This window comes from Salvelinus alpinus, chromosome 37, assembly GCF_045679555.1.
Source record: "Salvelinus alpinus chromosome 37, SLU_Salpinus.1, whole genome shotgun sequence".
NCBI classification, from domain to species: Eukaryota; Metazoa; Chordata; class Actinopteri; order Salmoniformes; family Salmonidae; genus Salvelinus; species Salvelinus alpinus.
In genome coordinates this window covers 13,919,036-13,935,842 of record NC_092122.1, presented here as the reverse complement: position 1 = coordinate 13,935,842, position 16,807 = coordinate 13,919,036, and the positions used below count along the sequence as shown (strand labels likewise).

General features: G+C 45.2%; 1 non-coding gene and 1 gene segment (V, D, J or C); one reads left to right on the top strand and one right to left on the bottom strand.

Moving 5' to 3' along the window:
- The first annotated feature begins 1,928 nt into the window (after positions 1 to 1,928).
- LOC139565716 (Ig kappa-b4 chain C region-like) lies at positions 1,929 to 8,547 on the top strand. The segment is given in 3 exon segments: positions 1,929 to 1,948; positions 7,197 to 7,306; positions 7,979 to 8,547. Coding segments are annotated over 3 exon segments (447 nt in total).
- Positions 8,548 to 15,606: 7,059 nt separating this feature from the next.
- Positions 15,607 to 15,683, bottom strand: trnaa-ugc (transfer RNA alanine (anticodon UGC)). Its single transcript has one exon. It is a non-coding gene; the product is annotated as a tRNA-Ala (tRNA).
- Positions 15,684 to 16,807: the final 1,124 nt, after the last annotated feature.

Sequence of the window (16,807 nt, the reverse complement as noted above, 5' to 3'; positions counted from 1 at the left end):
TTATGACATGGTTATGATGCTGGGTGTCACAAAGATGCTAGTTCCTTTGAACAGGGTATAATAGTAGGTGCCAGGGGCACTGGTTCGTGTCAAGAACTGCAACGCTGCTGTTCCTGGTGTAACTCTACAACTCTACAATGAGTTACACCAGGAACGCACAATCCCTCCATCAGTGCTCACACTGTCCGCAATAGGCTGAGAGAGGCTGGACTGAGGGCTTGTAGGCCTGTTGTAAGGCAGGTCCTCACCAGACATCACTAGCAACAACGTTGCCTATGGGCACAAACCCACCGTCGCTGGACCAGACAGGACTGGCAAAAAGTGCTCTTCACTGATAAGTCGCGGTTTCGTCTCACCAGGGGCGATGGTCGGATTGCAGGCAATCTCAACACTGTGCATTACAGGTAAGACATCCTCCTCCCTCATGTGGTACCCTTCCTGCAGGCTCATCCTGGCATGACCCTCCAGCATGACAATGCCACCAGCCATACGGCTCGTTCTGTGCGTGATTTCCTGCAAGACTGGAATGTCAGTGTTCTGCCATGGCAGTGGGATTGAGAGCCCGGATCTCAATCCCATTGAGCACGTCTGGGACATTTTGGATCGGAGGGTGAGGGCTAGGGCCATTCCCCCCAGAAATGTCCGGGAACTTGCAGGTGCATTGGTGGAAGAGTGGGGTAACATCTCACAGCAAGAACTGGCAAATCTGGTGCAGTCCATGAGGAGGAGATGCACTGCAGTACTTAATGCAGATGGTGGCCACACCAGATACTGACTGTTACTTTTGATATTGACCCCCCATTTGTTCAGGGACACATTATTCAATTTCTGTTAGTGACATGTTTGTGGAACTTGTTCAGTTTATGTCTGTTGTTGGATCTTCTTATGTTCATACAAATATTTACACATGTTAAGTTTGCTGAAAATAAACACAGTTGACAGTGAGAGGATATTTCTTTTTTTGCTGAGTTTATGTTTATAATGTTTCATTTCTAATATGGTGACTGTGCTGCTCTATTCTGGGACAAGCAGAACCACCCTGTCCTGTCTATGTATCACTCCATCAGTTGAACAGTTTCACTGAGTGAAATACACTGGACTGGGCCAGATGTGAGGGAGTGGACAGGTTTAATTTTTTTTTTTTACCACGTATGTTGACTGAGAACACATTCTCATTTACAGCAACTACCTGGGGAATAGTTACAGGGGAGAGGAGGGGGATGAATGAGCCAGTTGTAAGCTGGGGATTATTAGGTGACTGTGATGGTATAAGGGACAGCTTGGGAATTTAGCCAGGACACCAGGGTTAACACCTCTACTCTTATGATAAGTGCCATGGGATCTTTAATGACCTCAGAGTCAGGACACCCATTTAATGTCCCATCCGAAAGACGGCACCCTACACAGGGCAACTACGCTGGTGCATTGGGATATTGTTTTTAGACCTGAGGAAAGAGTGCCTCCTACTGGCCCTCCAACACCACTTCCAGCAGTATCTGGTCTCCCATCCAGGGACTGACCAGGACCAACACTGCTTTGCTTCAGAAGCAAGCCAGCAGTGGGATGCAGGGTGGTAGGCTGCTGGTGACATCTATGGTGGAATTTGTAACATAGAAAATGGATATCATACTTTACGATAATAGTGTGTAGTTTGTCTCTACATAAATGTGTTTCTTGTTTGAGCCCAGCATCATGTCTCATTCACAGATCTAACAGCTCATTAATACATGCTAGATGATCACATCAATAATTGGTTGTGAAGCTCATGTAGGGATTTGGTTTGGGGGGCTGATGCTGATTTAACATCAGTAGATCTTACTCTACATATGGACTGGTAATGTGTTCCAAAATGTCTAATAACTTTTATATACACTTTCAGTTCATGACCAATATAACAAGTTACAGCCATGATGATGATGATGACGAAGATGACGACGTTGGAGAACGTGTGATTTGTATGATACTTTCCAACCATTTTCAAAGTTGACCTCCTCTACTGATCAGTGTTCCATGTCACTGTCTCTTCCCCCTCAGCACCTGCAGTAGGTCCCAGCTGTAGCAGTACAGTCACTGTGCAGTCTGACTGAGGGAGGTTTTTGTACGACTCTGTATAACTGTGTGAACACATATTTACTATTGGGGATGTGTAAACTCTTACAGTAGTAATCTCCTGCATCTTCAGCCTGGACTCCACTGATGGTCAGAGTGAAGTCACTCCCAGATCCACTGCCACTGAATCTAGATGGAATCCCAGACTGACGTTGGTTGGAAGTGTGCATCAGGAGTTGAGGAGCTCCTCCAGGTTTCTGTTACCAGTGCAAATAGTGTCCATTGCCCTCACTGTATACAGCACTGCTGGTCTTACAGCTGAGACTGACTGAGTGTCCCACTGAAAAAGTTTTCACTGCAGGAGTCTGAGTCACAGTGACCTGGCCTCTGGACTCAAACAGAGATGAAATGTATCATTAGCAATCAAATCAAATCGAAGTTTATTTGTCATGTGCGCCGAATACAACCTTTAAGTGAAATGCTTACTTACAGGCTCTAACCAATAGTGCGGAGGGAGAAAAAAGTATGGTGTGTGTGTGTGTAGGTAAGTAAAGAAATAAAACAACAGTAAAAAGACATTTGAAAATAAGAGTAGCAAGGCTATATACAGACACCGGTTAGTCAGGCTTATTGAGGTAGTATGTACATGTGGGTATGGTTAAAGTGACTGTGCATATATGATGAACAGAGAGTAGCAGTAGAGGGGTTAGGGGGGGCACACAATGCAATAGTCCGGGTAACCATTTGGTTACCTGTTCAGGAGTCTTATGGCTTGGGGGTAAAAACTGTTGAGAATCCTTTTTGTCCTAGACTTGGCACTCCGTTACCGCTTGCCATGCGGTAGTAGAGAGAACAGTCCATGACTGGGGTGGCTGGGGTCTTTGACAGTTTTCAGGGCCTTCCTCTGACACCGCCTGGTGTAGAGGTCCTGGATGGCAGGCAGCTTTGCCCCAGTGATGTACTGGGCCGTACGCACTACCCTCTGAAGTGCCTTGCGGTCGGAGGCCGAGCAATTGCCGTACCAAGCAGTGATACAACCGGTCAGGATGCTCTCAATGTTGCAGCTGTAGAACCTTTTGAGGATCTCAGGACCCATGCCAAATCTTTTTCGTTTTCTGAGGGGGAATAGGCTTTGTCGTGCCCTCTTCATGACTGTCTTGGTGTGTTTGGACCATTCTAGTTTGTTGTTGATATGGACACCAAGGAATTTGAAGCTCTCAACCTGCTCCACTACAGCCCCGTCGATGAGAATGGGGACGTGCTCGGTGCTCCTTTTCCTGTAGTCCACAATCATCTCCTTAGTCTTGGTTACGTTGAGGGATAGGTTGTTATTCTGGCACCACCCAGCCAGGTCTCTGACCTCCTCCCTATAGGCTGTCTCGTCGTTGTTGGTGATCAGGCCTACCACTGTTGTGTTAAACTTAATGATGGTTAAGTTGTGTTAAACTTAATGATTACAACTGAGACTGACTGAGTAACCCACTGAAACAGTTTTCACTGCAGGAGACACAGTGATCTGGACTCTGAAAAAGAGATGTATAATCATTAGCATTCAATTGTTAATTAATTTGTCCAGTACTGTATAAAATAATAACTTTATATTGTCAAGGTAATTTTCTGTAAACGATATAACATTGAAAGCAGAGTGCCGGTGTCCAGATAAAGATTTTTTCTACATGTTTTTGGGGAAACAATATACAAGACCTACACATTATATGGACAGTGAGTGATTAGCCTACATTCTAGATTAGGTGTATGTAACGGCGGTCCTCCTCCTCTTCAACCGAAAAGGAGGAGTATTGAGGGAAGCAAAATGCAGCGGATGTTGAAGACATAATTTATTAAACAAGACGGGAAAAAACACGAAACGAAATACACTTGACTAAACTAACAAAATAACAAACGGTGTAGACAGACCTGGACGACGGACTCACATAACACACGAGAACGCACGAACAGGAAAATAGCCTACACATAAAATAACTATGAACAAACAAAACCGAACAGTCCCGTATGGTGCTACAAACACAGACACAGGAGACAATCACCCACAACGAACACTGTGAAAACACCTACCTAAATATGACTCTTAATTAGAGGAACGCCAAACACCTGCCTCTAATTAAGAGCCATACCAGGCAACCCATAAACCAACATAGAAACAGAAAACATAGAATGCCCACCCAAACTCACGTCCTGACCAACTAACACATATAACAAACTAACAGAAATAGGTCAGGAACGTGACATAACCCCCCCCATAAGGTGCGAACTCCGGGCGCACCAGCACAAAGTCTAGGGGAGGGTCTGGGTGGGCATCTGACCACGGTGGTGGCTCAGGCTCCGGGCGAGGTCCCCACCCCACCATAGTCAATCCCAGCTTCCATCTCCCCCTATGAATGTCCACCCTCATCTTACCCCCACAAAATCCTCTTGGTAACATCAACAACAGGGGCAGCACCGGGACAGAGGGATAGATCAAGACAGAGGGATAGCTCAAGACAGAGGGATAGATCAGGATATAGAGATAGCTCAGGATAGAGAGGGAGATCAGGATAGAGGGGCAACTCCGGACTGAAAGGCAGCTCCGGACAGAGAGACAGCTCTGGACTGAGGGGCAGTTCTGGGTAAATAGCCGCTCCGGGCTAAGGGACAGCTCATGACTGGCTAACGGCTCTGGACGCTCATGGCTGGCTGACGGCTCTCGACGCTCATGGCTGGCTGACGGCTCTCGACGCTCATGGCTGGCTGACGGCTCTCGACGCTCATGGCTGGCTGACGGCTCTCGACGCTCATGGCTGGCTGACGGCTCTCGACGCTCATGGCTGGCTGACGGCTCTCGACGCTCATGGCTCGCTGACGGCTCTCGACGCTCATGGCTCGCTGACGGCTCTGGACGCTCATGGCTCACTGACGGCTCTGGCAGATCCTGTCTGGTTGGCGGCTCTGGCAGATCCTGTCTGGTTGGCGGCTCTGGCAGATCCTGTCTGGTTGGCGGCTCTGGCAGATCCTGTCTGGTTGGCGGCTCTGGCAGATCCTGACTGATAACTGGCTCTAGCGGCTCCTGACTGACTATCGGCTCTGACGGCTCGGGACAGACGGGCGGCTCTAATGGCTCAGGACAGACGGATGGCTCAGACGGCGCTGGGGAGACGGATGGCTCAGACGGCGCTGGGGAGACGGATGACTCAGACGGCGCTGGGGAGACGGATGGCTCAGATGGCGCTGCGGAGACGGATGGCTCAGATGGCGCTGCGGAGACGGATGGCTCAGATGGCGCTGCGGAGACGGATGGCTCAGACTGCACCTGTCTGGCGGAAGGCTCTGGCTGCTCCTGTCTGGCGGAAGGCTCTGTAGGCTCATGGCAGACGGGCAGCTTTGCAGGCTCATGGCAGACAGGCAGTTCATGCGCCGTTGGGCAGACGGCAGACTCTGGCCGGCTGAGACGCACTGTAGGCTTGGTGCGCGGTGCCGTAACTGGAGGCACCTGACTGAGGACACGCACTTCAAGCCTAGTGCGGGGAGCAGGGACAGGGCACACTGAACTCTCAAAGCGTGCTGTATTCCTGGTGCGTGGTACCGGCACTGGTGGCACCGGGCTGAGTGCACGCACATCAGGACGAGTACGGGGAGAAACAACAGTGTGCACAGGACTTAGGAGACGCACATGAGGCTTAGTGCGTGTTGCCGGAACTGGAGGCACCGAACTGGATACACGCACCATAGGAAGAGTGCGTGGAGGAGGAACAGGGCTCTGGAAACGCACTGGAAGCCTGGTGCGTGGTGTAGGCACTGGTGGTACTGGGCTGGGGCGGGGAGGTAGCGCCGGAAATACCGGACCGTGCAGGCGTACTGGCTCTCTTGAGCACTGAGCCTGCCCAACCTTACCTGGTTGAATGGTCCCCGTCGCCCTGCCAGTGCGGCGAGGTGGAATAGCCCGCACTGGGTTATGCAGGCGAACCGGGGACACCATGCGTAAGGCTGGTGCCATGTAAGCCGGCCCGAGGAGACGCACTGGAGACCAGACGCGTTGAGCCGGCCTCATGACACCTGGCTCAATGCCCAATCTAGCCCTACCAGTGCGGGGAGGTGGAATAACCCGCACCGGGCTATGAACACGTACAGGAGACACCGTGCGCTCTACTGCAAGTAACACAGTGTCTGCCCGTACTCCCGCTCTCCACGGTTAGCCTGGGAAGTGGGCGCAGGTCTCCTACCTGCCCTTGGCCCACTACCTCTTAGCCACCCCCCAAGAAATTTTTGGGTGTTACTCACGGGCTTTTCGGGCTTCCGTGCAAGATGCGTCCCCTCATAACGCCGGTTCCTCTCTCTCTTTTCCTCCGCTCTCCGAACTGCCTCCAGCTGTTCCCATGGACGGTGATTCACTTTAGCCCATGGTCCTTCTCCGTTAAATACTTGCTCCCAACTCCACAAGTCCTGTATACTCTCCCGTTGCTCGAAATTACGCTGCTTGGTTCTGGATTGGTGGGTGATTCTGTAACGGCCGTCCTCCTCCTCTTCAACCGAAAAGGAGGAGTAGTGAGGGAACCAAAATGCAGCGGATGTTGAAGACATAATTTATTAAACAAGACGGGAAAAAACACGAAACGAAATACACTTGACTAAACTAACAAAATAACAAACGGTGTAGACAGACCTGGACGACGGACTCACATAACACACGAGAACGCACGAACAGGAAAATAGCCTACACATAAAATAACTATGAACAAACAAAACCGAACAGTCCCGTATGGTGCTACAAACACAGACACAGGAGACAATCACCCACAACGAACACTGTGAAAACACCTACCTAAATATGACTCTTAATTAGAGGAACGCCAAACACCTGCCTCTAATTAAGAGCCATACCAGGCAACCCATAAACCAACATAGAAACAGAAAACATAGAATGCCCACCCAAACTCACGTCCTGACCAACTAACACATATAACAAACTAACAGAAATAGGTCAGGAACGTGACAGTGTATGAATAAACATACTGCACCTTGTAGGAAATAAACAGTAGTTTCAGCAAATTCTTTGGGAAAACAAAACAAAAACACTTTATTTCTAATGAACAAGATAAAATCATCTTTGGCAAGTATTCATGCCATATTAGAGTCAATGATTTGAACCACAGTCTAAAGAAATTCAGCTTGTCCAATGGTCAGGAGGTTTTTGTACCAGCAGTAACAGGGATTGTATCACTGTGGTACACTTTTGGTAGCGGCACCAGACTAGATGTTGGAAGTAAGTAACAAGCTCTCTTGATATTTCTTTCTGAATACACTAAGTATATTATTATTACACTCTGTCTCTATGAAAATATTGCGATTTTAGATTTTCTAAATGTTTTAATTGCTTTTGACTGGGCCTTCTTTCAACTAACATTTTATTGACTCAAAATTTTAAATTGTAGGTTTATTTATGTCTGATTTGTATGATTGCAGAATATAACTCTTAGTTCTGGTATGACAATTATTTAATAATATTGGATATAGTAGTCATTATTGATGGATTGAGTTCATGGTAGCCTTCACTGTTAGTGTGAAGACAAAAGGTCTCAGTTATGTTGGTAACCAACTTCATGAACTAACATGGTTGATATGTGATTAAAAATAATTTTGGCTCAAATTCTGCAAATACTATGAATATGACTAGGCCATTCTCATCAGATCCATTCCTAAATAATATCTGTATGACATGTATAACAGACGTCGTATAACTTGTAACTCTGCTTATTTAATACTTGTTCGGTTCATAAATCTGCTTTATCATATTACTAAACAATCTAACTTGTACATTCATATTTAGAGGGCATTTCCAATTCACTTTATTTTGATGTGTACTTTGCTGAAGATGAGCTCTTACTGTAGTTGTACTTGATGTAGTTAATAAGTTAATGTCTTCTGTTTGTTCCAGGTAACAGTGCTCCCACCCTCACCGTCCTGCCCCCCTCTAGTGAGGAGCTGTCCAGTACAACAACAGCCACACTGACGTGTCTGGCCAACAAGGGCTTCCCCTCAGACTGGATCATGAGCTGGAAAGTGGACGGGACCAGCAAGAAGCAGGAGGCCAGTCCCGGGGTCCTGGAGAAGGGCGGTCTGTACAGCTGGAGCAGCACCCTGACTCTCACTGCCCAGGAGTGGACCAAGGCAGGAGAGGTGACCTGTGAAGCCCAGCAGAAATCTCAGACTCCAGTCACCAAGACCCTGAGGAAGGCTGACTGTTCTGTGTAGGACCCACCAGTCACACACCCCTGTGGAGAGAGATTGCTGGTTCCTCTGCTTTGACTTGCTTCGTTCTCTGATTTAGTGATCACTCTCGTATAGAATAACAGGGGGCTTGGCTTGAGTTCATGTAACAATCCATTCTGTATGGATTTTGTTCGTTTTAGATTTGATGTGATCTGTTTTATTCACTATCATGTTTGCTTTGATGCTTCAACTATGTAATAATGGAATCAAATAAAGATGTATTTTTGCAATCCATAATTGTGTTGTTTCTATTAGTTAACTGGATCATAGATATATTTGTAATATTCTGGAAAAATAAATGTCATCAGTAAGGCTGATTCATGGTGTCTTTGAAAACTGTCAGGCCTAAACCTCATTCTCACTTAACATCATCATTGACCAGTAATTAATACCATCTCAATATACTATGATATAATAGAAGAGGCTCTGCCATGGTAGTAGTTGATGACTGTCTTTACTCATCAGGATACTGAGTCTGTGTCAGACATGTTTAACTTGACAGACTTTACAGCAATAAAATAAGAACCATCACACAGTCTACGGGTGTCTTGGACGTGTGTTATAGTCTGTGATTTGAAGTTAAATACATTATTAAAATGACTAATATTGCAAGTGCCACTACTTCAAGATAGAAAGTAGAGTTATAGTCTTCTCTACCTCCAAGCCCCTGGGGACAGGGTGAACATCTGGTGACAGTGCTGCTCTATTCTGGGACAAGCAGAACCACCGAGCCCTGTCTATGCAAATCTGTTTCACTCCCACAGCTACCAGTCTAGTTTCAGTTTCACTGCCTGGACTGGGCCAGATGTGAGTGGGTTGACTAGTTTTACTGTAACCTCTATGGTGGATTCAACGAGTGGGACTTTCTTACAATGAATAAACCAGCATGTAATAGATTACATGTAAGATGGGTATTACTAAAGACAGGACTGCTAGGCGGCAAGATGGCGGACTGAACATAGCAGTGCAAATCACCTCAAGATAAAAACAAACAAGATATTAGCACTGGATCTGGATAACAGGATAACAATCTGGATAACAACACAAAACAAATCATAAGGCTAGAGAAATGTATCTACAAATAATAGGAAAACAAGCAACACCCAAACATAACGGAGAGTAAACAAGGAGAACCAATCTCCAAAAGAAAACGCCACTCCTCGATGGACACAGACGATTTAAGCTTTTAACCCCCGGGTATGGTAAGGGTGGAAACTGATCTGTTGAAATCAATAAATGAAAAACTGGGTATAATTGAACTACCCATTAATGATACAAATGAGTTAAAGGCGAGCCTTGAGATGAGGGACGAAAAAGCTGTGACAATGGAGAAAGAAACAAACAAGCTAAAAGGGACAGTGAATAAGATTGAAATGGACATTAAAACTTCTTATGGGCAGGTGGGACGGTAGCGCCCCACCTGGCCAACATCCAGTGAAATTGCATTATAAAATTATAAATATTTAACTTTCATAAAATCACAAGTGTAATACATCAAAATAAAGCTTAACTTCTTGTTAATCCAGCCACTGTGTCAGATTTCAAAAAGGCTTTACGGCGAAAGCACACCATGCAATTATCTGAAGACAGCGCCCCACATACAAAACCATGAAAAACATATTTCAACCAGGCAGGTGCGACACGAAAGTTAGAAATAGCGATATAATAAATGCCTTACCTTTGATGATCTTCTTCTGTTGGCACTCCAAAAGGTCCCAGTTACATCACAAATGGTCCTTTTGTTAGATAATGTCCTTCTTTATATCCATAAAAACTCAGTTTAGCTGGCGCGCTTCAGTCAATAATCCACCCAGTTTCCCTCCATCAAAATGCATATCCCAAACGTTACTAATAAACTTTTCCAAACAAGTCAAACAACGTTTATAATCAAACCTTAGGTACCCTAATACGTAAATAAACTATACAATTTAATACGGAGAATCGTTATTGTCTTTACCGGAGGAAAATACCAAAGAACATGTTCTCATTCACGCGCTTGGAAACACTACAGCCAAAATGGGAGCCACCTAGAAAAACTATAATTTCTGGCAAATTTTTCCAAAACCCAGCCTGAAACTCTTTCTAAAGACTGTTGACATCTAGTGGAAGCCCTAGGAATGGCAATCTGGGAGGACTTCGCCTTATAATAAAAGTGACAGCCTTTGAAAACAGTGGCAGGCCGAATTTTTTTTTAGGGATAGTTTGTCCTCGGGGTTTCGCCTGCCATATCAGTTCTCTTATACTCACAGACATTATTTTAACCTTTTTTGAAACTTTAGAGTGTTTTCTATCCAAATCTACCAATTATATGCATATCCTAGCTTCTGGGCCTGAGTAACAGGCAGTTTACTTTGGGCATGCTTTTCATCCGGATGTGAAAATACTGCCCCATACCCAAGAGAGGTTAATGAACTTAAAAGGAGAACATCTTTATGAGAGAAGCCTTACTTGACATACAGACTGAAACTATGAGAGAAAATCTGGTAAAAAGGTGTCTGTGAGAATGAAGGAGAAATTCCTGAGGGTGTAGTGAGGGAGTTCCTCCTGACAGCGCTTCAGATCCCACGCGAAGCTGTCGACAAAATCCAACTCGAAATGTACACTGTTTCAGACAGAGAGGACAGAGATATGAGCGCCCAATCGTTGCCAAATTTGTTTTCTTTAAAGATAAAATAATGGTTAAAAGCCTGGATAAAAGACTTGCTGGCATGAAAATAGGCATGAACGAAATTGCAGAACGCCGCAAAGTTCTGTACCCAGTCTTCAAGGAGAAAAGATTAAAAGGGAAACGTGTAGCTCTTGTAGTCGATAAACTGTATATTGATAACCAAATGTTCCAAGACACAAAGACTAGTCCATGGATATTCTAAATGTTACAAAGTTCCCATAGAGGACTCAAATAATGCAACACCCAATACTAGCCATGTTAGGGATTGTAATAAGAAATATATATAGAAAAGCAATAAAATACATCAATTGTTAAAGAAATAAACTACAACTACGCTATACCATTCTAGATAGGGGGAATGTTGGAAAATAATTAGTATTAGACTTTCTGTTTATAGTATTTCATAAATTGATAAGACAGCATTAGAAGAAAGGATAATTAGCGAAATAATGCATTTTTAAATATAAGAAACTGGAACACAAAAGTACTCAATCAACATGGTAGAGATAAAACACAGCAAACAGAGGACATAGAAGGCACAGTATGTGGATATGTGTCACAGTGTGCGCAACTGGTCGAATGAAGTCAGGTGCAGGAGAGCAGAGATGGGTGAACAGGCACACTTTATTCTGGCAGAGGAAAAAAGCCGGATGCAACTGCGTCACAACACTCTGGCCCATAGAAAAAAGCGATAGCGCACAAATACACAAATAGGTACAAATAACAAGACCCCGGGTTACAACAATACCCGGCGCAAAACCAGCCTGTAGCGTCACACACGTAGCGAACGAACAATACCACACACAGACATGGGGGGAACAGAGGATAATATACACGTAGAGTAATGAGGGGATGTAAACCAGGTGTGCGGGAAAACAAGACAAAACAAATGGAAAATGAAAGGTGGAGCGGCGATGGCTAGAAGACCGGTGACTTCGACCGCCGAACGCCGCTCGAACAAAGAGAGGGACCGACTTCGGCGGGGGTCGTGACAGTATGTGCAGATCTATTGTGATGGAAGGTGGGGTGTGTTTGTTTGTGTTTGGAAAAGTGTTAAGTGAGTGAAGATGGATAAAGGTTGCAAATCCCAGAGCCCATGTGTGTTTGTGAGCAGAGGTTGTGTCACGATCGTCGTAACATTGAAGAGAGGAGGACCAAAGCGCAGCGTGGTTTGAATACATCTTCTATTTTTAATGAAGACGAAAAACGAAGAACACTTGACAAACTAATACAAAACAATAAACGACGAACATGAAGCTAATCAAAACAATGTGCTAACATGCAACATAGACATAGACAATAACCCACGAACTACCCAATGAATATGGCTGCCTAAATATGGTTCCCAATCAGAGACAACGATAGACAGCTGTCTCTAATTGAGAACCAATCTAGGCAACCATAGACATACATACACCTAGACTAGACACTGCCCCATAAACATACAAAACCCCTAGACAATACAAAACACATACATCCCCCATGTCACACCCTGACCTAACTAAAATAATAAAGAAAACAAAGATAACTAAGGCCAGGGCGTGACAGGTTGTGCCAGAGAGCTTTCAATTTTGTGCAGATATGAGATAAACATTTTAAAATAAATTATAAATATTGTTTATTTATTTATTGTTCTATCCTGATGGAATGGTCCCCAACCCTATACCATGGACACCCACCTGAGCAACCCATACACTAAGGAGAAGTCCTTATCTGTTTCATGGGCCTGCTGTAAGTACCCTATACGCAGCCAAATCAGAAAGATGAATGTGGTCAGAGACCTACTAAAGCAACACCGCCCCCTCAAGATTCTGAGCCTGCCTGGCAGGGTTGGTCCTACAAAGCCAAAGCCCCCTGATGGGAGAGCATAATATACAAGGAAATTCTCAAAGCTGCTAATGAGAACCTTTACGACCTTGTACCTAGCCGGTGGGGATTCCGGTGGGGTGCCCCCACCTAGGTAGTGGCAGTGCTGGCAACACTATCTGCAGTAGCCCATGGGGAGGGGGTCACACTCGGACATTCAGAGAGGGGGCATATTATTGTTGCCCTGGTGGCACAAAATAATCAAAGGTCTGACTGCACAGAGATGCTTGGGAAAATGGTCACAACGGGGGACCCTTGTGTGTGTGTTTCAGGGGAAGGGGGTGTATCTGATCTCAGTCACCTAGTACTTGACAGTGGTTAATCAAATCTCCCAATTTTTTCCAGTTTTTGCTCAATTTTGCATGCCTTCTCAAACATCTGCAACTGTATATGCATTCGTAAATCAAGTCCGTTTTTGAGTTGGGCTCTGGGATGGAACAACTGTTGAGCATCTGAGTTTATGGTTGTTTGTGGGGGAAAGGGGTTGAGTGTGTATGAGTGTTTGTGTGTGTGTATGTATCCCACAACTGTTGCAAGGGAGTAAAGATGTTAGGGACAATATAGGATGAATCTCAATAATTGTTTGCTAAAATAATAATTTCTTGCCAAAAATGTAATTTTTGTAATGGCAATCCTGGTTACAGGTAACAATCCTTAGCATGAACTGCCTACATTATTACGAAAATGATTTGTTCATTATGGAAATTAAGATAAGCAGGATTTTTAATATTAATATATTTTTTAATAGCTATATATAATGCAAATCGAAGTGAGGGCGATGGAAATGCTTTTGGCGGTTGATCTGCTTCTGTTCTGTGGGTGGCACTGTGTGCTCTTTTCGAAGGATGGGTCCCGGTCGCTCGGGGGCCCTGGGACCCGGGGGAACGGGGGTGGTCTGCTGGTCACTGGGATGACAACCCAACTTGGGATGGGGAGGGGTTTTATGTGGGGGGAATAGTGGGGAACAATTGGAGGTTTACTTAGTAGCAATGCAATTATCATGGTATAGCTATATGGGCACTCAATCACTATGCTACTTTTTAATGGTGAGTTTACAAACATATGTTATGATAAATAGATTTGAAACTTGTATCTCATTATGGTAAATGGTGAAATAAGTATAGCCAGTTATAATTGTAATGGCTTAACAGATAATAATAAAAGACTATTAGTATTTACCTGGCTAAAAGAGAAGGAATATATCTATATTTATAATATCTATTCAACACGTTTAGATAAAGTTGTGTGGAAAAAGGACTGGGGGGGCAAAATGTATTTCTCCCATGGGCAAAGAAATTCAAAAGCAATCAATCAATCAAATGTATTTGATTGTGGGGGGTGGCCAGTCCTCTTCTGGCTGTGCCGGGTGGAGATTATAACAGAACATGTCCAAGATCATAGATGAGCAGCAGGGTCAGATAATAATTATCACAGTGGTTGTAGAGGGTGCAACAGGTCAGCACCTCAGGAGTAAATGTCAGTTGGCTTTTCATAGCCGATCATTCAGAGTATCTCTACCGCACATGGTGTCTCTAGAGAGTTGAAAACAGCAGGTCTGGGACAAGGTAGCACGTCCGGTGAACAGGTCAGGGTTCCATAGCCACAGGCAGAACAGTTGAAACTGGAGCAGCAGCACGACCAGGTGGACTGGGGACAGCAAAGAGTAATCAGGCCAGGTAGTCCTGAGGAATGGTCCTAGGGCTTACGTCCTCCGAGAGAAAGAGAGAGAGAGAAAGAGAGAGAGAAAGAGTGAGAGAGAATTAGAGAGAGCATACTTAAATTCACACAGGACACCGAATAAGACAGGAGAAATACTCCAGATATAACAGACTGACCCTAGCCCCCAGACACATAAACTATTGTTGCATAAATACTGGAGGCTGAGACAGGAGGGGTCGGGAGGACGATACCCCCGGACAGGACCAAACAGGCAGGATATAACCCAACCTACTTTGCCAAAGCACAGCCCCCACACCACTAGAAGGATATCCTCAACCACCAACTTACTATCCTGAGACAAGGCCGGTAATATCAAACACCACGCACCAGGCTTCCAGTGCGTCTCCAGAGCCCTGTTCCTCCTCCACGCACTCGCCCTATGGTGCGTGTCTCCAGCCCGGTACCACCAGTTCCGGCACCACGCACCAAGCCTCCTGTGCATCTCCAGAGTCCTGTGCGTCCTGTTGCTGCTCCCCGCACTAGCCTTAAGGTGCGTGTCTCCAGCCCGGTACCACCAGTTCCGGCACCACGCACCAGGCCTACTGTGCGCCTCAGCCGGCCAGAGTCTGCCGTCTGCCCAGTGCCGCCTGCACTGCCCGTCTCCCCAGAGCCGCCTGCACTGCCAGTCTGCCCAGAGCCTCCCGTCCCCTATAGGTTCAGGTTTTGCGGCCGGAGTCCGCACCTTGGGGGGGGGGGGGGGTACTGTCACGTTCCTGACCTTATTTCCTTTTGTTTAGCTTTGTGTAGTTGGTCAGGACGTGAGCTGGGTGGGCATTCTATGTTATGTGTTTCTATGTTGGGTTCATGTTCAATTAGCCTGATATGGTTCTCAATCAGGGGCAGGTGTTTTACGTTTCCTCTGATTGAGAACCATATTTAGGTAGGCTGTCCACACTGTTTGTTTGTGGGTGATTGTTGCTGTGTCTGTGTTTGTTGCACCACACATTTAAGACATTTAGCAGACGCTCTTATACAGAGCGACTTACAAATTGGAAAGTTCATACATATTCATCCTGGTCCCCCCCATGGGAATTGAACCCTGGTCCCCCCGTGGGAATTGAACCCACAACCCTGGCGTTGCAAGCGCCATGCTCTACCAACTGAGCCACACGGGACCACACAGTACTGTTTCGTTTCGTTCGTTCTTTCCTGTTCCTGTGTCAGTGTTTGTGCCACACGGGACTGTTTTCGTTCATTCGTTTCGTTCATTCATTCGTGTGTTCCTTCCTGTTCGTGCGTTCATGTTATATGTTCTCAAGTTTAGGTCTGTTAACGTCGTTTATTGTTTTGTAGTTTATCAAGTGTTTTTTTCGTGTTCGTCTTTCTTTAATAAAACAAGTATGTATTCAAACCACGCTGCGTTTTGGTCCGATCCATGCTCCTCTTCAGACGAGGAGGAGGACGAGCGTTACAGCACTTCTCCTTAATGCAACCGCTGTGTCAGATTTTAAAAAAGCTTTACGAAAAAACCAAACCATGCAATAATCTGAGTCGGCGCTCAGAGCCAAATCAAGACACAAATATATCCGCCAAATTATGCAGTCAACAGAAGTCAGAAGTAACATTATAAACATTCACTTACCTTTGATGATCTTCATCAGAATGCACTCCCAGGAATCCCAGTTCCACAATAAATGTTTGTTTTGTTCGATAATGTCCATCATTAATGTCCAAATTCCTCCTTGTTGTTCTAACGTTCAGTACACTTTCCAAACTCACGACGCGTGGGCAGGTCCAACGGAAAGTACGGACGAAAAGTTAAAAAAGTTATATTACAGTCCGTAAAATCATGACAAACGAAGTATTGAATCAATCTTTAGGATGTTTTTAACATAATTCTTCAATAATGTTCCAACCGGAGTATTCCATTGTCTTCAGAAGTGCGATGGAACAGAGCTCGCTCTCATGTGAACGCGCATGGTCAGGGCATGTTCAGGTCATGATAGACCTGACTCATTCCTCTCTCCTTCGGCCCCACTTCACAGTAGAAGCATCAGACTGTTGACATCTATTGGAAGCCTTAGGAAGTGCAACATTACCAAAATCCCACTGTATCTTCAATAGGAGCTGAGTTGAAAATCGACCAACCTCAGATTTCCCACTTCCTGGTTGGATTTTTTCTCAGGTTTTTGCCTGCCATATGAGTTCTGTTATACTCACAGACATCATTCAAACAGTTTTATAAACTTCAGAGGATTTGCTATCCAAATCTACTAATAATATGCATATTCTAGCTTTTAT